The 23,122-nt window shown below is 29.7% G+C and overlaps 2 protein-coding genes across 4 annotated transcripts in view; both read right to left on the bottom strand.

Moving 5' to 3' along the window:
• Positions 1-23,122, bottom strand: part of LOC100210595 (dynein axonemal heavy chain 6) — a 137,689-nt gene that overhangs the window by 9,754 nt on the left and 104,813 nt on the right. For all 3 annotated transcript variants that reach the window (XM_065812540.1, XM_065812541.1, XM_065812542.1), the window contains 13 exons: positions 22,932-23,084; positions 22,726-22,824; positions 22,515-22,646; positions 22,002-22,432; positions 21,752-21,932; positions 10,737-10,916; positions 10,536-10,642; positions 8,302-8,491; positions 8,061-8,138; positions 7,676-7,986; positions 7,235-7,328; positions 6,914-7,151; positions 6,697-6,797 (listed from right to left, as the gene is read on the bottom strand). In XM_065812540.1, the coding sequence (XP_065668612.1) occupies positions 6,697-6,797; positions 6,914-7,151; positions 7,235-7,328; positions 7,676-7,986; positions 8,061-8,138; positions 8,302-8,491; positions 10,536-10,642; positions 10,737-10,916; positions 21,752-21,932; positions 22,002-22,432; positions 22,515-22,646; positions 22,726-22,824; positions 22,932-23,084 (2,295 nt within the window). The remainder of the gene's footprint in view (positions 1-6,696; positions 6,798-6,913; positions 7,152-7,234; positions 7,329-7,675; positions 7,987-8,060; positions 8,139-8,301; positions 8,492-10,535; positions 10,643-10,736; positions 10,917-21,751; positions 21,933-22,001; positions 22,433-22,514; positions 22,647-22,725; positions 22,825-22,931; positions 23,085-23,122) is intronic.
• On the bottom strand, positions 15,063-17,211 carry LOC136087691 (uncharacterized). The gene is made up of 2 exons (XM_065811126.1): positions 16,321-17,211; positions 15,063-16,233 (listed from the first exon to the last, which is right to left on the bottom strand). Exons 1-2 carry the CDS (start codon positions 16,593-16,595, stop codon positions 15,708-15,710), a joined length of 801 nt encoding a protein of 266 aa, XP_065667198.1. The 5' UTR covers positions 16,596-17,211; the 3' UTR covers positions 15,063-15,707.

The raw sequence follows: 23,122 nt of genomic DNA, 5'->3' as shown, positions 1-23,122 counted from the left end.
TCATAGATAGAGCACAGCCTTCTAAGCAATGAGCTATGCAGTTGTCTCAGTCCTGTTAATTAACCCTAAGTCATAACATAGGGCTCCTTTTGTTGTCTCTAAAATGCAAATTAACAGGAGCACCATCCTTACGCAAAATGACATTGTTAATACTCTAATATTTTGCAACTATTGATGGAATAGGCCGCTCTGAGAGCTACCACAGAGTTCAAAAAACTTTACTACCAGCCAGCATTACTATCAAAACCATTAAATTGGGTTTTAGAGCTGTACCCTCATTAAGAGAAAAAAAGGAAGAGTTGCATAGGCACTATCAAGGAAGCACTATAAGAAAAACATTCTGTCTTATATATTGCAATATATCTTTAAAAGCTTTGTTTGCATTTTCTCTACATTCTTCTTTCAAAACATCTTAAACTTAAATTTTTTATGATAATAAAAATTTGAACTTTTTTTGCTTTTTGTTTCATGACTTTGGTTATGACAAACACCAAGATAATTTTTGTTTTTTAAAAAGGCTTTCTTCAAAGGAATTCCTTTTTAAACCCTATTTTGGGAACTGATTTTTGGTTCCCAAAAAATTTTCTTCAGGGTACTACATCATAGTGAAAATTCCAATATTGCGCAGAAAACAATTTGTTAATTTTTAAACCACTTGAAAAAACAAAAAAAACAACACGCAATACTTATACAAAAATCCATCTTTTGCATGAGAGTCAAGAAGATCTAGCATTCATCATCCTAGGCAGAAAGCAATGTAACACAGGTTTACATCTATGCCAGCCTAATAGATTAAGAAGGGATTTAAGGCTGGTTAGCAGAATTATTCTGCTTACCCCTAAAATCTTTGCCTAGGAGGCCTCCTACTAGACAGTAGCTGGATGCAGTTAACATCTGCCCGAGATGAGTATTTTTATCAAAACACCATCTTAACTCATTGAGACATCAAGTCAGAGTTTATTTCTCCTAGCTTTTGCCTAAAAAAGAACACCCTACTTTGTATCAAAGACTTGGACGAAACACAAACATACACACATAAAGTAGCTTACAGGTGAGTAAACACCACACCAGAGGTTCAAACAGAACACAAACATACAGATAGCAACTTGTAGGAGAGTCAACACCATGCCAGAGGTTTAGCAGAACACAAACAAACATAATGTAACTTATGGGTTAGTAAACACTGCATCAGAGGTTCAGACAAAACACAAACATACAGATAGCAACTTGCAAGAGAGTCAACACCATGCCAGAGGTTTAGACAGAACACAAACAAACATATAAAGTAAATTACAGGTGAGCTAACAAGACATCTCCAACTATACAAAAGCCACACACAAACAATAAATAAATAAAAAATTTAATAAAGAAATATAAATTACTATAGGAATGACCAATACTAAATAGTACTGAAGACAGGAAACACACTTCTTCCAGCCTTTGCCTAGAAAACGAATTCCAAAATGCAGCAGGACATGGAACAGGTTGCGCTGGGTTACATGTTACCAGTTGCAGGATGATCATAAAGACCATACACCTGACCTGTTGTCAGGTCAGGTTATATATATATAATATAGTGAACATGGTCAAATATATATAATATAGTGAACATGTGGAAAAAAATAACTGTACACAATAATATATATATATATATATATATATATATATATATATATATATATATATATATATATATATATATATTTATATACAAAGGTTTTACCATAAAACATAGAAACAAGGTCGGCGATTTTTTGCTGACCTCAAATACTTCTAGGTCAGCAGTTAGATCCATCCACCCTGATTCCAAGGGTTATATATATATATATATATATATATATATATATATATATATATATATATATATATATATATATATATATATAAATAATAATAATAATAATAATAATAATAAAAATAATAGTAATAACATTATATATATAGTTAATAATAAACTATCAATTAAATATTAAGGAATATTAAAATTAAAAATTTATTATATTTTAAAAATGGAAAATTTTTTATTTTTTATAACGTTAGTATTTATATAGTAAGTCAGTGATTTTTCATTTACCATTTAAAAAAAATGTGTGTGCATGTGTGTGTCTGTACGCGTGTTTGTGTATATATATATATAAATGCGGTAGTGGTGTAGTGGTAGAGCACTCGCTTCATAAGCGAGAGGTTCCGAGTTCGATTCCCACCACGTCCCTGGTAGTACCGCGCTCAACTTGTTTCTCCGCGCAGCGGCCTGGTTCGTCAAGGTTTGTGTTTCGGAGTTATAAAGTTGAGAGAGGGTGATAACCACAAGTAGCCTCCTCATCTGTAGTGGCCTTCTCGGCTTTGGGGAGGTGAATTATAAAAAAGAAAAAAAAAAGAAAATATATATATATACACACTTAAGCGTAAATAGATATATATTTACCAACTTTTTTTTACTAACCTAATTCCATTTTTTTTCTCGAAAAAAGAAGCTATATTTACATATAAATACAGCTCTTGGGATCACAGTCAGCATATGGCTAGTTAGTAATAAATAGCTTATATAACAACTTACAGAATAGCTCTCAGAATCAGGGTCAGCAGATAGTTTTTTAGTAATAAATAACTTATATAACAACTTAATGAACTGTTTGCGCATTGCACAATACAGACAATTATAATACTGCACATTTTGTGAACTGCACGCTTTTTTTTTGTGATTAAATTTTTAAAGGTAGATAAATTTTTAAATTCCTAATATTTTACTAAGTTTAAACTAAAGTTTTATATAAACTCAGCGTTTGTATTTTTTATATCTAAAAAAAAAGATAAACAATTAAGCAAAACTTTCAATATAAATAAATAAACACAAGTGATATAGTGATAAATAACTAATTTCAAAGTTATAGAGAAAATTAGTTATAAAACTTTACGTTGTTCCTGTTAACTATTTTAAAAAAATATCAAAAATTGTCACATGAACTTCTTGGATGGCAAGAAGAATTGCACACATAAAAGTTTGTAAAACAAGAGCATTCTTTACTATCCCATCAGAATTTGAAGGAGCATCTTTTAAGACCTTGGCCATGACCAAAAAAAGGTTTATAAACTAATGCTCGGGTACTTAATACTTTAGTTAGCTCCTCACTAGCTGTTAACCATATAAATGAAATACCTTTGAAGCTGTTTTTTTCCAACCAAAGATCAATTATACAACCTTTTGTGCCAATTGTATACTTCCCCATTTTTAACTTAAAAACAATATCAGTGATATTACAGGGTCACCACTTCTCCCATTTAAAGATGATGCAAAGACATTATACAATAAACAATTTTTACTGCATTTAGGTTTTTGTTTGTTTAATCATAGCTTTAACAGCCTTTTTCCATATTTTTAATGTCCTTAAATAAATAGCTAGATGGGGATTTTACAGCCTGTATTAAAAATATCTGTTACCTCGACTACTTTAGTGTTTTCTTCAGGAACTGCAAAACAGCCAAACACAACTTTCAGATTTTCATGTTTTTTTTTAAATTATCTAAAACATAAATTTCTTCACAATTTTTCTATTTTTTAGTGAGTTTTGATTACAATTTTCTAGATTTGAACGCACAACTTCAAATATGTTTGTATTGCTATAATTTCTTCAGGATCTTTTTCATTTACTCCCAAACTATTTTGACTGAGAAAATCTATCTGAAAAATTGTACCCAATCCAATTTTTGGTTTGATTCCAAAAATAGCTTTAAATGGATTCATTTTTATTGTTTCATGAAAGGTGGCATTCATCAACCACTGAATAAATTTTATTCCTACATTCCAAGCAGATGCCTTATTATCTCTCATTCAAGTTATAAAAGAATTATTGGAAGCAGCATTACCTTTTTCAACAGAGCCTTGTAACTGAGGATATCCAGATCTTCCATTTACCAAAACTAAACCAGGCCAGAGAGTAAGAAGCTCTTGTATAGTTTCAACATTAACATAATTTCAACATTCTCTCCTATTATCAGACTGCAAGACATTTGGAGCACCATATTTAAGAAAAATGCTTAATAAATTTTGAGCTACTTTTATTGAAGCCTTTGAAAACAATGACCTAAGTAAATGAAATTTAGTCAGATGCTCTTGTAAATGTAAAATAAATTTATAATTAATATCTATAATTATTATAATTATTAAATTTATATTTATTAATTAGGTAAGCTTTGAAAGTTCAAAAGATCCAATTGTCCCCTTATATTCAAACTATTTACTATTATAGGTTTAATCACTAACCCACATTCTTTCCTCTTTAACTTTTTGGTACATCTTTAGCATTATTTAACAAACTCATTAGCTAGCCATCTTGTAATATTTGTATTTGTTTCCATTATTTCTTTGTAAGTTTTTTTTCACCTTTGTGTACAGTAGACAAACTTATATTTTAAACTTATATTATGGGAGAACAAAATTTTATATTTTGTTCTCCCATAATATTCATATTAGTTTCAAAATGTGAAACAGTTAAAAATGCCCTAAAAATTGCCATAAGATGACGATTTTTATGGCATTTAATAAATAAACAGTGAGGCTGTTCGTCACTTGTTAATACATCATCAGGTTTGGTTATTACTCTACGAATGTCAACATAAATCTTGTACAAAACATGCACAACTATAATAATATATCTATAACAAAAGTATATCTGGTACAAAAACATGCGTGATATGATGTGTATTAAACTCATTGCAAACTTACATCCTTAAGCAATATAAAAAGATTGCTTTGTAAACAAATCACATAAAAAAGACTTATAATAAAACAAATTAAATACTATAATATTAAATAGCATAAAAGAAAGTCTAAAAAGGTCCAGATAAACTGCCAAATTTTCCAGGCATTAGAAGCTTTACAGGTTCAGATGTTTTACATTAACTCTTGCTTGATTCTATCACAAAGTAGTCCATGTATTGTTGATATCATACATCACAAAGTAGTTCATGTAACTTGTCTGAAACTTACAAGAATGTAGGTTAACTTTTTTAAGGGCGTATGTATGATAAAGACAATTTTAATTTTAAAACACTTATGAAATTTGAATAAGAATGAACTTCAAATAAGACAAAAATTATATGCAATATCATAACCCTTTAAATCATACCAATATCAAAACTATTTGAATCATACCAACTTGGAATACTTAGTATTTTTTTGTAACTTTATAGTAGTTTAGTATTGATTACTATGGTGAAAAGAATTTTAACTTTAAACAGATGTTGTATTGCTACATAATGATAATTTAACTTTTTCTGAACTTTACTTCATAGTTAACATAAGCAATTAAAAATCCAAGTTGAAACTACACATCTCATGACTTTTCATAGTTTAAAAAAAAAACACTTTAAAGTTAAAACACTTTAAAGTTAAAACACTTTAGTAAAATAACCAAGAGGTGTACCAAGAGCACAATCAATGTGTAACCAAGAGACACAATGAATAACCAAGTGTAACCAAGAGCACAACTAATTATGGTTTAACTGTACAGAATCTCACTTATATTCTTTTGCCACCAACATTTTGTTTACTTCTTCTATCCAATTATGCACTTAACTCAATTATGTTAAAAATGTTTTTTGTACCGCTTGGCTTCTCACCCTTTTATATACATATATATACATATATATATATACATACATATATATATATATATATATATATATACATACATACATATATATATATATATATATATATATATATATATATATATATACATATATATACATACATATATATATATACATACATATATATATACATATATATATATATTCATATATATATATACATATATATATACATATATATATATACATACATATATGCGGTAGTGGTGTAGTGGTAAGAGCGCTCGCTTTGTAAGCGAGAGGTTTGGAGTTTGACTCCCACCACGTCCCTGGAAGTACCGCGCTCACTTAGTTTCTCCGCGCAGCGGCCTTGCTTGGCAAGGTTCGTGTTTCGGAGTTTAAGAGTTGAGAGAGGGTTGCACCACGAATAACAACTGAAAAAAAAAAAAAATAATAATAAAAACAAGAAAAACAAAAAAACAAAAAAATGAGTAGCCTCCTTGACTGTAGTGGCCCCCCTCGGGCCTTGGGGAGGTGAATAATCTAAAAAAAATATATATATATATATATATACATATATATAAATATATACATATATATATATACATATATATATACATATATATATACATATATATATATATATACATATATATATACATACATATATATATATACATATATATATACATATATATATATATATATGTATATATATATATATATATATATATATATATATATATATATATATATATATATATATATATATATATATATATATTCATATATATATCAGGGGCTATTCTAGACCATTTTTGACAGTGTCGACTATATTTGGGTCAACAGATTATTAGTTCAAGTCACAGGCCCAAATTTTAGGCCCTCAATTTTAAATTTATCTATTTTGTATCCAATACACTTCTTTGAACCTAATGTCAACATTTAATTTGAAATAAACAAAATTTTATCACTATTAATATTATATTTTGCAAATCTCTCAAGCCACACAATCCACTCAAGCCACACATTGTGTGGTACTAACACAATCAAGGCTTTCTCATGTTTCATCCTATTAGTTAAAGTGTTTTTTACAAAAATTACCTTTATATTCCAACCTAAAGGACCAAACTTCTTTCGTTCCTGTATAATTCCATGAAAAAAACACAATCCAAACACAAGTTTTCTCCAAGTCAAACCAAGAACTATAAAAAAAATTAGGCGTCAACTCACGCATTCCTTTTGTATTATCAAAAGATAATAATAAGTTTTTAAATCATTTGAAATATAAAAATATAATGATTGGCATTAGGACTATTACTATGTGTTTCAAAACTCTCGGGAGAAATTTCACCAAATGCACGACGAATATTAGCTCGAAGCCCTTTAGGCGGTTCATTTGTTACTTTGATACTATTCTGCAGCACAGCTACAGGAAAACATTTAGCAGGCATTGAGCTTAAAAACAAACGAAAATCATCATGAACAGAATTGTCATTAAACAAATCTTTAATGATGTTTTCCATTGGAATCATCCATGATGCAGCAAGGTGACAATTCTGATAGAAAAAGTTAAAAATAAAATTGAAGTAAAATGTTAAACTATAATCAAAAGTTGAATAAAAGTTAAAATAGTCCTCACTTGTAAAAATACCCACTCCCCGTTTCTTGCAGCATTTATGATTAGCTTCTCTGCAACAGGACCTTGTCCTTGTCCCAATGAAATGGAATGGACTCTAATAACATTAATTAAATAATAATATTAATAACAATAGTAATAATAATAATAATAATAGTAATAATAATAATAATACTAATACTACTACTGATAAATATAATAATAGGAGGAAGAAGAAGAAAAAGAAGAAGAAGAAGAATTAAAAGAAGAAATATAAATTTAGAAAAACAAAGTATTGCCAATAAAAAATAAAGTAGCACTAAATAAAAATCTACTGTTACATATTGGAAAAATGTATTAAAAATAAATTTTGAAAGAAAAACATTTAAAACAATATGTTTTTATTCAACTTGCATAAATATATAATTAAATTTGATGGAAATTGTAATGAATATATTTTCATACTTATCTGATTGATTCATTTCCTTGCAAAATCGTGAAAAGCTGTTCATTGGATCAGATCCTGAAGAGAGAATATATACTAAAGGTATTTTAGAAGACATATCTTGATACAATATTTTTAAGTCTATAGGAGGACTTTCAACAAATTCATTTCCGAGATATGAAGCCACAAATTCTATAACTGCAAAAACAACTTTCTCTTCTTGAAAACATTTGATTAAAATGAGATGTTGGAATGGAGTTAATTTCTCAGTTAAAAGTATTTCTTGAACTTCGTCTGAATAATATTCCAAATTTTCTGAACATATATTAACCTAATATAAACAATAAAAATACACAACTAAGAAAAAATAAAAATAAAAGTAGAAACTATAAGATCATCACAAACCTTCAGGTTACCAACAACACACTGAATTGATCTTGTTGTCATAGTGTTTTTTAAACCTTTAAAAGCAGGAATAATGCTCTAAAAAAAGTCAAACAATTTCTACATTAAATAGAGAAAACATCTTACATTTATAAAGAAAAAAATTTAATGTATTCTTAGGTAGACTTTTAAGATTTTGAAACAATTTTGAACCATCCTAATATAAACCAGCTAAAACATTTGAAATGGAATTTTGATATACCTCTAGAAGACAGCACATATTCCAATCTTGATCAGATAGTTGTGAGTTGCTAGGTTTGCATGTATTTGTAGTAGTTATTCCACCACGAAGGAAAAAATTCCACTCTAGGTCGCTAATAAGTTTTGCTTGACGCATTGTTTCAACACATATCATGAAGGAGAAAACAAGTTTGTCTTTTTCAAATAAACCTCTAAATATAGCAAAAAAGTATTTAAAAAATTTTAAATAAATAACTGTATTAAAATAAGCGACATATTCTAAGCAAGAAAATCTTTTTTTATGTTTTTCAACATCTTCGCTTCCAACAAGGCTGCAAGCAACCACTATTAGAGTTGGAAGTTACTTAGAGAAAAAATGAAGTTTATAGAGCAAGATAACGATTGACAGACAACTTAAAAGACTGCAATACATATGAATCAGGAAAGCAAGATGAAAGAAGCAAATTCCAAAGAACTGATGTTCATGAAAAAAAACTAGACAATAAAGAGTTTTTAAAGTACATAGAAACAGTCATAGTAAAATGATGAGACTTAATTGAATGGTGAGTAACACAAGAATGAACTTTAGCAGATGGCACAAGAGACGCTAGCTCTTTAGAGCAGTACCAATTATAGTATTTGTAGAAATAAGAAAAAAAAAAAACATTACGGCAATGTGATAATGGTTGGAGGTTGGCTGCAAGAGCAGACCCAACTATGTTTACAATCCATTTTTGCACCTTGTCTAAAAGAGAAAGGCCATCATTGGAAGATCCGCTCCAGATATGGAAAGAGTATTCCATTCAAGGATGGATTTGAGATTTATATAGATAAAGAATAGAATCTGAAGTAAGAGAGTGTCAAGCATGATAAAAAGATTTTGCAACAGATTTGATGTACGGTTTCCAAGAATGATCAAAAGTAAGAGTTAACCCTAGAAGATGAAGGGTAGATGACTCATTGAGTACATTATCATTCATAAATATAAGAAGATCTAATTGATTGCAATAACAATTGGCTGAAACAAATTGGGTTTTTTCTGAATTAGAATTCATCAATCACTAAGCACCATGCTGTAGCAGAAGTGAAACTCTTTTCAAGCTCAAATAAAGATGCTACCAGATACATCATAAAAAGAAAGCTTATGAAGAAGACCAGCATGCCAAACTTTATCAAAAGCTTTAGAAATGAGCAATAGTCTTAACCTCTCCACCTCTATCTAATGCACGATAAAACCTATTGGTTATTACTGTTAGCAAATAAGCTGTAGAATGAGAAGATCAAAATCCATATTGATAATCAGAAAGTAAGTAATTAGATTTAAAATGAGAGATTAAGTGTTTGTTAACTAAAGATTAAAAAACCTTACTTATGATAGGAAGATGACTAATGAGAGGGTAGTTGGATAAGTCAGATCGCTCTTCAGAGTTTTTGAAAATAGGGATAACAGACTCCGCTTTCCAGCACACTGAAAAACAAGACTCTGATAAGCACTTGTTAAATAGTTTTGAAAGTATAGACAACAGTTCTGGAGAACACTTCTATAACATGTATGCTGTCTGGACCACAACCTGTAGAAGAGTCTAAGCAGGAAATCACTTTAGATACAGAAGCTGGAGTGATACAAATGTCAAGCAATGGGTCGACTTGTTTGTCGGCTATATCAGGTTGAAGGCAACTAGTGGAATCAAAAGATGAGATTGATGAAAAGTTCTTAACAAACAATTCAGCTTTGTCTTTAGGTGAGGTGACAAAGTCTGAACCATACAAAAGAGGTGGAATAACAGATTTGCCTTTACTATTGATACTGTTAAAGATTCTCCAGAAGTCATGAAATCTTCCTTAAAAATTATTACATGCATGATACCCTCAATGCACGTGATAGCTACTACAGAATAGATAACCACTAGTTTTAAAATAACCAATACATGCATAATAACTGCTACATGAATAACAATCACTACATCTGTGATAACCATTACATGCTTGATAAGTGCTACATGAATGACAAACACAGCATGCTTGATAATTACTGTGTTATGTATGGTATATATGATTGTTTGAATAATACTTTTTAGTGTTACACAATGTTTTTTTGTGCAATCCAACTTTATTACTAAATATTACAATTAGCTAGACATCAGTGATTATGCATGCCCATAAAGTAGATCATACAATAACTGTTACCCTATAAACCAAAAATTTACTACTATTATTTATTTTTGTACCAACACGAGTAATATAAAATTTAAATACCTAGCTATATTAGCATATATGGTAGCTGTGCAATTTCCCAACAATATCTGGAGTCTTTGCTCTAAAGTGTCTGCTTTAGGAGCATTTTCAACACAAGTATTAAATAGCTAGATTAAAAAAATTATTTCAATAGAAATTATTAAAAATTTGGTAATGATAATAGTATGATAATGACATAAAACTAATTTTTTTAACAATTACTTGTGTAAAATATTTTAATGAAAACTGGTACATAGGGTCAATTTCAGAAAGAGATGCCACAACAAAATATAAAACTGAACCACGTGTTGCTACAGATCTATATTTTTCTCGAGCTGCTGTTATCTGTTCTTCTGTTTTTTCAGTTTCCATTAGTCGACTTTTAATAATACCAGATGTATTCTAAAATGGTCAATTGTTAAGAAAGTCAATCTACAAATGACCATTATCTTAATTGTTAACATTTATGCAAAAATGTTTAATACACTATTTACATGTGCACAATATGTATAACAATCTTGAAATGTGAAAACTTAAAATCATAAGATGTTAAAAAAAATGTTCTTAATAAATCTTTTATAATGTTTTTAACATCTGATTGCAATATTGTGTGAAGCTATATATCAAATAAACAGAGTTTCTAACTTTTTTCTATACAATTTTTTCCTATACATTTTTTTCTATACAATTTGCTCTACATTTGCATTTAGCACTCACAACTGGAATATATATTCGTATACTATTATATTATGTCATGCTATATTGTAATATATATATTATATATATATATATATATATATATATATATATATATATATATATATATATATATTTGTATACTATTATGTTATGCTATATTATAATATATATATATATATATATATATATATATATATATATATATATATATATATATATATATATATATATATATATATATATATATATATATATATATATATATATATATATATATATATATAAGGGTGATTCAGAATGAGAGAATTTTCATAACATAAATACGTATCTCATTAAATTTGGTGCAAATATATTGCAAGTAGGTTTTAAAGCATACCGGGCATTTTCTGACCGCTCTAGACCTTCCCTCAAAGCTTTTTTGTGAAAAAGATGTTAATTTTTTTGTCAAAAGTTGCTGATTTCAGTGATGTTGAGGGAAGGTCTAATATAAATCAAGTTGGCTGAATTAAAAAAAAAAAGGGCCTAGACTACATATATTTTGCATTTAAAATCATATGTAATTTTGTTTTGGTTTTATTACCAAGCATTTTTTTATTCAAATTATCCATAAATTCACAAAATTGGTGAGTTTGTTGTGGTACTAAGAATTTGGAGTATACAAATACATTTTTTCTAATATAACAGGACCATTGAACCAGCCTTCAAAGTGAGGGGGGGAGGCATTTTTCAATTTTATATATAAAAAAAAGGCGTGGCACAATGCCCCCCCCCTCCCGAACTGACAGTCATGTGTAATAAAAATATTTTTTGGTTGATAATATTGTAAATTGTTTGTTACTTCAATTAGTAATGTATTTGCCTTACCTCTCCCCTCACCCTTATCTACCCCGGGTCCCTCCTCATTTTTTTACTAATTAAAAATTGATTCAAGTTTTATGCCAAAATCAATTTTTTAGTTACTCACGCCAATTAAGATAAAAACTAGGTTTTCTATTTACCTTACAAAAAAGCCTACAAAAGAAAAAAAAAAGTTTTCTAATCACTTTTGAATTTCTTGAAATTATTAATGTTATTTAAACCTATTTCCATATCCTTTTTTGTCATCTTGCTGGATCTTTTTTCAGGTTTTTTCATGGCATAACGAACTTTGTCCATGGTTACCAGTCTCGTTTGTTTTTCTTCTTCACTAATGTATCTACAGATAAACTCCTGCATCATGCCTACATTTCTTTCTGCATGATCGTTTACTATAATCAAAGTTTTTGCATAGGCTGAACTGAACTTGCTGAACTGATTGTAATATGATTGAGTGTGCAAGAAAGATGGTGGAAATGACAACCAATCACGCATTCTCTCTTCTGTAAACCCATTTACTGCAAAAAAAACTCATTAGCTAACACCGCCAAATTTGGTGGATTACTAGCCATTGTGCTATCTAGGTTGATTATCTCTTTGATATCCACTTTCAGCTTATTTTCAATTTTGTAATCAGATGCCTTTAAAAATGGCATTTTGTAAGATAAAATTGATTTGGTGATTAGTGTTTTATCTTTATTAGGAACTTTATAATCTAGAAACAAAAGAGATATCAAAGTTGAGTCTAAGTACAAAGAGTGTTTTAATATTGAGTCAATGACTTTATCTACAGCTTCTATTACTTTTACTTTCAACATCTTTATACAGAGTCATTTGATGTAGAACTGTAATATCAAGGTATGGGGCTTTAATAGGATTATGGCTTTGAAAGTACCATGGAGCATAATAACAACAAATAAACTCCACAATTTATTCTACTTAAGCTTTTATGTCTTCCTCTTTTATGAAAAAATCTAGTTGTTTAGATAGCAGATGTAACTTTGTATAATAAAGAGCTGAGCTAAGAAATCTTGCATGATGAACTGCACCCGGTTTTTTTATTTTAAAAATTTCTGATTTCGATAAATAATTAATTACAAGCTCTGCTAGTTCTTTTCTGTCTTCCGTAGCAATATTTTTATTTTTAATGTATATTTTGCAATATTTGAGTACATCTGTTGCTGCTTTTTCGACTACAGCACCAGCCTTAAATAACCAATCAAACCTTAATATGTTTTCAGGATTGTAATGAACCTCTGGATTGTTAAACTTATTTCTTAATCTTTTAAAAAAAAGATTGTCTGGTTCTACCTTTTCTTCATGAACAACATGTTTCTGAAAATTACTTATTCTGAGCAAGCAAGCTGGAGAATGTATTTACCTAAATCATAGCTAATTCTATTAACAGTCCCTTTCATAATGCCAGTATTTGTTGCTGTTGTGTCAAAGTTCAATCCACCAACATTTGATTTAATACCATATTTATCTAGCAACTTTATTATTCCTTTATATTGATTGTCTCGTGAAGAGGATGGTAAAGAAATGAATGTCGCTCGCATTTTCATTGCATTTTTGCACTTTATATTTAATGATTTTACCTTATATAAAAATAAATTTATTATTTATAAGTTGTTAGTGACAAAAACACAAAGTTAGAGCATATTTAATAAATTTATCAAACTTTAAAGAGTATATTACTTAAAAACTAAATGTGTGGATGAGAATCAACATAAAGTTCAAAAACAAAAGTTAGTTAAACCAATATTTTTTATACTAATGCTTCACTACATATAGTAAAGTAACTCATTAGTTCATCTACCTTGAGAGCATCATTCAATTAAGATCTGACGCAATACTGCCTAAACATTAAAAAAAAAAAAAAACTTACACTATGCAAATTCTCACAACCAAAACATAATCAAGTTAATTTCTTAGTATATTTAATGTCTAGAAGACCCATATGATATAATCTTGGACCATCTTGATCTTCTAAGAATTGTAAATCTTTGATTATAGATTCATTGGATCTTAGCTTTCTATTTATTTTATTTTGGGAAATGGCAGACGGAGGGAGATAAAAGAATGTCAAGGAAACTTACCTTCAAATACATAACTAATTAAAGTAGCAAGCAATGTACAATATTTTTAACCAAAAAACATTTTTATTATATTAAAAAAAATGTATTTGTATACTCCAAATGCTTTCTTAATATCACAACAAAAGTCATAAATTTTGCAAATTTATGTATAATTTGAATAATAAAAGCTCGGTAATAAAACAAAAACAAATATATGTTTGATTTTAAATGCAAAATATATGTAGCCTAGGCTCTTTTTTTAAATTCAGCCAAATTGGTTTATATTAGACCATCCCTCAACATCACAGAAATCAGCAATTTTTGACAAAAAAATTGACATTTGATTTAATACCATATTTATCTAGCAACTTTATTATTCCTTTATATTGATTGTCTCGTGAAGAGGATGGTAAAGAAATGAATGTCGCTCACATTTTCATTGGTTTATATTAGACCATCCCTCAACATCACAGAAATCAGCAATTTTTGACAAAAAAATTGACATTTTTTCACAAAAATGAGCCTTGAGGGAGGGTCTAGAATGGTCAAAAAGTGAACGGTATGTTTTAAAACCTATTTTCTATATACTTGCACCAAATTTAATGAGATACATATTTTTGTTTGAAAATTCTCTCATTCTGATGCACCCTAATATATATATATATATATGTGTGTGTGTGTGTGTGTGTGTGTGTGTGTGTGTGTGTGTGTTGATTTTGGTGGGTCCTAGGGGCCTAATGATCATCATCATTAGGCCCCTAGGACCCACCAAAAAAATTTTTAGACTTCTAAGTACATGGGTTCAGGTAGAAGCAGGTTTCATATGAGAGGTTGCGTGATTATTGAAAAAAATATCGCAAACATCTTCATTTTTCAATCATTTTTGATCTAAAAAAAATATTTCCTTAATTTTTAGCTTTTTAAAAAATCACAAATGAGTATTTATCACAAAATAGCAACAATAAAAAGGTCAAAATCTTTAAAAAATCACATAAAATCAGTTTTTTTCATATCTTTTCCAACTTCTTTTCTGTTTTTAGTTACAACTTGCATTGTGTCTTGTAGTAATCCTTCATCATGGGTTTGAGCCACAAAATCTTGAACAAGTCGAATGTGGCGCTCAGCCCTATCATTGACCACTGCAAGGTTTGCTACTTGATTTTGAAAATTTGTATATGAAACATTTAAAACATTAAAGTTATCATCTATCCATGTTTTTATCATTTCTCTAGAAATACCTAAGTAAGTAAATATCAGCCAGGACTCCTCTGTAACAAAATCAGACAAAACTGACATGGGAAGTATATGTGTTGGTGAACCTGGTTGTTCTGTACTAAACTCATCAAGTGATGGAGGATCAAAGCTTATCAGCTTTAGAGCTATTTCAGCTCTTTCCTTTGAATCTAGATCACCATTTGCTATTGAAAGAATAACCAACTGAGGGGTCAGGTACCAACTATGACAAACTAGGCTTGAATGGAGCTTTTTTGCCAGGGGACCATACTTGGATTTATATAGCTCATTTGACATCATTTCTAAAGACAGTTTGAAAGCATCCAAATCATTTGATGGTGCCTTGGCTGCAATAGGAGACTTCAGGAAGTATGATCCATAAATATGTGACAATAAAGTCAGTTGACATTTGCAACATATCTTTCTCACTTTTATTCAATTTTGAATTTATCTTCGAAGTCAGCTGCATGGTCAGCAAGTATAGGCAGTCAGCCATGAATCTGGCATGATGATGTGCACCTGGTTGCTTGAATTGGAAACCAGGTACATGGCCCCCAAGGTAAATGACCAGTAGTTCACATAGAGCTTTATAGTCTCCTCTTTGAAAACAATCTCTTTTCAAGGCTGTTTCACAAAAATTCTTAGTATCTATTACTCTTGTATGAAAAGTAGTACCTACTTTAAACTCATCTCTGTCATAGTTAAAAAAAAGCAATTGATCCATATTTTTAGCTCCTTCTTGTATTTCTCGCCAGTTATTTTGGAAATCTTTATATATTGCTCTTGATGGCGATTTTGTTGTTCCTTGAATATAATCCATTGCATGTGATATGTGCCTTTCAGATATGTGGTGCCTGAAAAAATTTAAATATGAAAAACTGTACACTGTACAATGTAAATGTATGTGACAAAATAAATGATTTTTATAAATATTTTAGTACCTACAGAGGAGCCAAAGCACTGGTCGTTGAAGCACATGATCCACCAGGAACTTTATAGCCCCATTGTACTTTCCAGTGTTAGAGGCAGTTGTATCTGCACTACAACCAATGATTTGGTCAGTGAGCTCATAGTATTCTAAAATGTTCTGAATAGCAATAGCTTGATCCTGTCCTTTAGATGACTTAATTTCTAAAACTCCGAGCAAGAAATCTAGGGGTTCATTGACCTGGGGTGATGAAAGACTGAGAGCTAGCCTTTCTACAGTTTCAGACATTTTTTTTTCAGTTCTATAATGCTTGACAAGTTTTGTATCAAAGTGAAGGACAACCTTTAAATCTCGTACTTTGTCTAGATTTTCTTATATGACCATTTCTGCTTCATTTTCAATAACAATCTTTCTGTTTCTATGCAGACCACTCTTTGATATAGGAACTGTATTGAGATCAACACCAGCGATACTGAAAAGTGAGGCCAGGAGTGAGGTTTCTGCTCTAACGCTTACCTTATACCTGGTCAAGAATGGAACCCATTTGTCAAGAATGTCATTCATTGAAAGCTGCAGGCAAACTCTATCTTTACTAATCTTCTGTTTTTTTTGGTGAAGGCTCAAAACCACTATCATTATCACTTGCACTTGTTCCACTTGATGAAAATGATACTTCCATCTCAAAATTTTTCATTCTTTCCTTTTCCTCTATTGTTTTCTTCTTTGACCTTTCCTGTCTCTCTTTTTCCCGTTCATCTTCTCTATGCATTCTCTCTATCATATCAAACATTCTTTTTTCTCCATCTTTAATTCTGTCATGATAAGATTTGTCTTTACTGTTGTCAAACTTTACCATTTCACCTCTAAATGCTTTCTTCAGGAACTCAATGTCCTCTCTTTTTGCATCTTTGTCTCTATTTTCATCATTTTTGATCAGATTTAAGATATCTGTTTTATAAACTTGAAATGTACAGTTTGCTTCATTTACAAAATCCTGTTTTTTTTTTTTATTTAATTGCTCCTGTTTCTCTCTATTTTCATAAAGGGTTCTAACTTTGCATAGTTTCTGGTAGCGATCATAAGATTGTACAAGCTTTTCCTTGACTACTTGCTCTGTTAACCGAAATTTTGAATCAAAACCACCCCTGTCCCAAAGATGTAACAGTTCTCTGAGTATACATACACCAGTGAATTCCCCTCTGTTTTTAATTTCACACTCCCCTTCACTGCAAACCATAAATCTTGACCTTGACATTTGTGCACAGGATAAGTTTTGTTTATTGTTCTTTGATTTTAGCCAATATATTCGACGACAAACTTCTCTCATTGTGGGTAGTCTAAAAAAATTAAAAGTAGGTTTACATTGTTTTTCTACATACAACTATTTTTGATAAACAATTTTACTCAGCTTTTTCTAATACTTTTTAAAAGTAAATAAAAAATATAACCTGTTTGGTGCAAACATATGAAGGGGATGCTGAAGCAAGTAGAGTGTTCTTCTACTCCTGTTGGTTCGCTGAGGAGCTGGACTTCTGCTTTGGGATGTACATGAGGATCCTGGCTGATGGTCCCTGCTAGTTCTAGGAGAAGTATTTCTCAAAGAAGAATGACTTTGGCATAAGGAAGGCTCTTTGGAACTCTCCTTAGTTCTCTCTCTTGCTGCACTCTGACCTTTTCTGGTCCTAGAGGATCTGCGGAGGGTTCCATCATCATCACTATCCATTATATATTTTTTTTAATTTAGATATTTCTGAAAAATCAAGTGTAATAGAAATTAATCAAGTCACATCAAATAAAAAAGAAAATAAAAAAAAACAAATGAATTAGTAAAATTGCAGATGTTTTAATATTTAATATTATAGGATACAATTTTATAATGAGTATTGGTATTTTTTTGTTTTCAGCAGGCCTAAAAATTAAAATTTTATTAAAAAAAACATGTTTAAGGTCATTTAAATGCATTAAAATTACATTATAGTTTAGAACATAATATTATTTTCTCCATTTGATGTTTTGAAATATTTTTTTAGACCAAAAATGTCTAAAAATTGAAAGAATTCTGTAAAACTTATGAATAATTACGAAACCTCTCATATGAAACCTGCTTCTACCTGAATTAATGTACTTAGAAGTCTAAAAAATTTTTTGGTGGGTCCTGGGACCTAATGATGATGATTAAGAATGAGTGCTAACAAAAATATTTTGGTCAGTTTAAAAGTGGGACACCCTAATATATATATATATATATATATATATATATATATATATATATATATATATATATATATATATATATATATATATATATATATATATATATATATATATATATAAATGCATAATTTGATAATCAGTCTGATGTGATACTTAAATACAGTACATTGCTACATCGACTAAGGGTTTGGGTTGAAGCAGCAATTGTTTTTTTAATTATTTTCTGTTGTTTTTTTTTCATTTTTTTCTGAAAAAATTGCAAGGAATTAGGTAAGTAAAAATGCTATTAAAATTTTATCTATATATGCTAAGTAGATATATATATAACTTCAGTAACTTAAAGTCAGGTTCAGAACCACCACAATTACATTGCTACGGGTAATGTGAATTCAGTACAACCTGCCCCATGTCTAACTTACCTTGTAGGATTTGTTTTTCTATGCAAAGTATGAGAGAGTTGAACTCTGACCAAAAATTCCCCTGCCTTGGGTTTTTGGTTGAGTAAAGGTGCCTCTATAAAAATACTCATTTTTGGCAGATGTTAATCCAGCTTATGTTTTATAGAAGGTTTTAGGCAAAGACATTAGGGGTAGGCATAATAAATCTGTTGACTAGCCTTGCACTCTTCTTAATCTATGAGGCTGGCATAGATGCAAACCTGTGTTACATTGTGCTCTATCTGTGAGTCCAGTTCTCTTTAACTTAAATCATATCCAAAGTACCCCAAAATATTAAACATAAAAACCATCACCACTACTTAATTGTTTCAATTTATTTTTTACAAATACTCATGCTCATGGAGGTAACTTTCCATCAGTTAAATGTTACTTCATACAAAATTTACTTGACTTGCTCTGTGAGACTTATTTAAATTCACCTCCTTCTTCCTCTAATCTCAGTATTGATGGCTATTATCTTTTTATTCACAAAGACTCCAATAGCCACATGCTTGGCTTGGACGTATACTTAAGCATCAACCACCTATTTGTTGAGAAGTCAAAATTAAAAAAAAATTAAATCCTCTAACCATTCTTCTATGTGCTTCTACTTAGCACCTCTTCGCTCAATCACCATTCTCTTTGTTCTTTATTGTTCACCTGCTTCTCAAGATAGCACTCTTTTAGACATAATTTTTAATCAAATTGACCGAGTCCTTTCTCTGCTAATATTGTTGTTATTAGTGACTTTATTCCTCATCACACTGAATGGCTTGGCTCTAACACCTCTGACCCAGCTGGCACTAAAGCTCACAACTTCTGCATTTCTTATTCTCTTACTCAAATAGTTAACTTTGTGACTTGTTTTCCAAAGCCTTCTCTTTTTAACTGCTTAGAATTAGGAAGTTGATCTTGAATCTTATTTTTTAACAGATTGGGGCTTAAACTGGGTAGTAAATTTCAACTGCAACACAACTCAGTTATTTACTGCAAATAACTATCGCAATACTGATGACATTACTATATTAATGAATGGCAACCATCTCACTGAGTACTCTTCTTCATATCTTTTTGAATTATTACTCACTACTGACCTCTCATGGAAAACATATATACAATTCATTGCAAAGCTAGCATCTGCTAAGATTACTTCTCTTTATTGTGTTTACCATTATCTTACTCGTGATTCCATTCTCTACCTCTGCAAATCTCTTATTGGCCCCTGTATGGAATACTTTTTCCCTATTTGGGTTGGTTCTTCTAATGATACTCTTTCTCTTCTATATAAGGTTCACAAACACATTATAAATGTAATTAAACCTGCTCTATCTGCCTAGCTTTATCCTCTCTTCCATCATCTCAAGGTTACATCTTTTTCTCTTTTTTGTAAATACTATTATGTTGCTGCTTAAAGCATCTACTAAAACTCATTCTTTTTTGATTTTTCATTCAGTAAAGTTGTATCCTTTTACTGTAACTGTCCTTTCATGTTCTCAAATTTTTGTTTATCTAGTTTTTTTCCAGCATTTCAGTGCTTTGGAACTCTCTCCCATCTTTTTGTGACTCATACAACTTTTAACTTTTCAAGTTTTCTGTCAACTGTTTCTTAGCTCTTTAACATTATTCTTTGTTTTCTAGTAACTCCAAATATAAAAGTGGTTGCTTGCAGCCTCAATTGCAATGAATTCATTTAAATAAATACGTATATCAGAGATGTGCTGGAACCAGTTTATGCTGAGTCCCTGATTCTGAGTACCCGGAAGGAAAAACTGGATCCAAGTCCAGGTACCTGGTATCAAGTCCATGTTAAAAAGGTGGAATAAAAGCTTGATAAATCTTGGGCGCTAAACTGTTTACACAAAATAACACTGATTAATTTGCACTAATTAAGTTTGCCTAAATATATTCAAGTGTCTCCTTACTTTTATAACTGACCCACTACCCCCAATCTCATATACCCCATTTGCAGACCCCCTCTCCAGCATCTGAGCATATGTACTTTATGGATGCTCCCTAACTTGTCCTCTTACATTGTTAATGCCAAAATCATCAAGGGAGCTTTAAAATTAAAATTAACTCTATCAACTTCAAAAAATACTGTTCCAGCTAACAAATTTTTGTTTTACAATTATGGTATTATATATAATTTATATTTTTTTGTATTTTATTGTTAAATAATTGCTGATATGCATTAATTAATCAAAAGTTATGTTACGGAAATTAAAAAATTAAGAGAGACAAAGAATTGCAAAAAAACATAAAACAACTCAATAACACTAAAAGTTAAAATCAAAAGCAATCCTTTTAATAATATTTCAACACAATTTAAAGTACCACTTAAACATATAGTTACAGTATTTAAGATTTACCTTAAGATTTACGTTTATTAAAAATTATTTTTAAGATACCTGGTGCCCGGAACTGCAAAAAAATGGTGGATTCCAGGTACCTAGAAAACAGCCAAATTACCCAGTCCCCGGGTCTGAATCGGGTACCCGGCACATATATATATATATATATATATATATATATATATATATATATATATATATATATACATATATATATATATATATATATACATATATATATATACATATATATATATATATATATATATATATATATATATATATATATATATATATATATATATATATATGCATATATAAATACATATATAACTTACAGGATTCTGTGTTAGTTTTATATAAAGAATAGTTTTAAACTTTTAAAGTATTAATATATTTAATAATATTTTTAATTATTTTATTTGTTTCAATAAATTTTTACCTTTGACTCATTGAGTGTATTGATAAGCAGCTCATCATCTAATATATTTCCTTCTGAATTAAAAAGCAGTTTTAAAATTCGATCTTCAATTGCATGAAGTTGATTTTTATCTGCATTGATTCGAATTATTAATTGGTTTCTTTGATTTTCAAGATCAGGTCTTTCCAAACGTACCACATCACTAAAAGAAGTATAAACTATGAAAAAAATAAAACTATTTTAATATGATATAAAGTGCCATTTGACTAACCCAAGAAGTTGATCTTCAAGACCAGTCTTTGTCACTGTAAAATTAATGATTGTAACCTTGATGCAAACATCAGGTAAATAATGTGGATTAGATAGTTTTGTAGTCATGTAAAAGCGAAAGTTTTTATTATAATCAACATCTGAATCTCCAAGCCGTATAAGTAATCGCCCACCAGACACAAATGTTTGTTTAAGTAAAACAGGCTCAAGAGCTGGATCTAAATTTTCACCAACTTCTTCAAGCAGCACAGGCATTCCAATTCGAATACAATTTTCAAGAGTTCTTAAAAAATTGTTGTCAGTAAGTTTAATGATTTTCAGTCCATTCTTTGCTTCTTTGAATCGCACCCATCTGTTAGCTTGGTCTTGTGGATCAATCATAAGTGGCCATCGACGAGCTCTAGTGACAAGTATTGCATTTTCTGTTGACAGCTTAAAGTAAAGTAATTTACTGTTTTAAAATTAATTGAGATGAAACAATACTTTGAAATAATATAAAACAATTTAGTCTTACATTATCTGATGGTAGACCCTCCGAATTCCACTTGCGGATCTCAAATGGATTGGAGGAAACATGTATAAAACTGTATTTATCAGAAACAGGAATTCCAAGAGCTTTGCATTGAGAAACCCATAAAGAAACTAACTGAAAATAATTTTAAAAATCTTACCATCTTCAAATTAATAATAAATTGTTAAAAACATATTATTGTCATTAAAAAAACCTCCTGTCTGTACATGCTGGTAAATGCACCAAAATATGCAACACAAGCTGCTGCAACAAATACATTGCCTACAATATTTTCAATGTCTGCAGTAAAAACCTAAATGTGTAAAGTATGAAAGTATAACATTTATAAAAATTTTTATTTCAAATTTATAAATTTAAAATTATATATTATTTCAAATCAATAAATAGAAATATATATACTGCAATATTTTCTGTCCATCGAACTTGCTCTTCAGCAAGAGCTGCAGTAAGTTTTGAGGCTTGTTTTAACCGAGAGGCAGTTTGAGCAATATTTTTTGTCAGGTGATCTTTTTCCTCTATGCTTTGGCTATATGATTCTTTTAAAGCAGTTATCTAAAAAAGTTTAAAATGATTTACTTAACAAAACCACA

This window comes from Hydra vulgaris, chromosome 12 (genome assembly GCF_038396675.1).
Source record: "Hydra vulgaris chromosome 12, alternate assembly HydraT2T_AEP".
Taxonomy (NCBI): Eukaryota; Metazoa; Cnidaria; class Hydrozoa; order Anthoathecata; family Hydridae; genus Hydra; species Hydra vulgaris.
The sequence above is the reverse complement of the archived record's forward strand: the minus strand, read 5'-3'. Positions and strand labels throughout refer to the sequence as shown.

What these genes read in the sequence shown, in the direction of transcription:
- LOC136087691 (XM_065811126.1), bottom strand. Translation starts at nt 16,595, where the DNA reads ATGTCTGAAACTGTAGAAAGGCTAGCTCTCAGTCTTTCATCACCCCAG. An exon ending in GTGCTTTGGCTCCTCTGTAG is followed by an intron (nt 16,234 to 16,320) that starts GTACTAAAATAT and finishes AAATTTTTTCAG; the next exon opens with GCACCACATATCTGAAAGGC.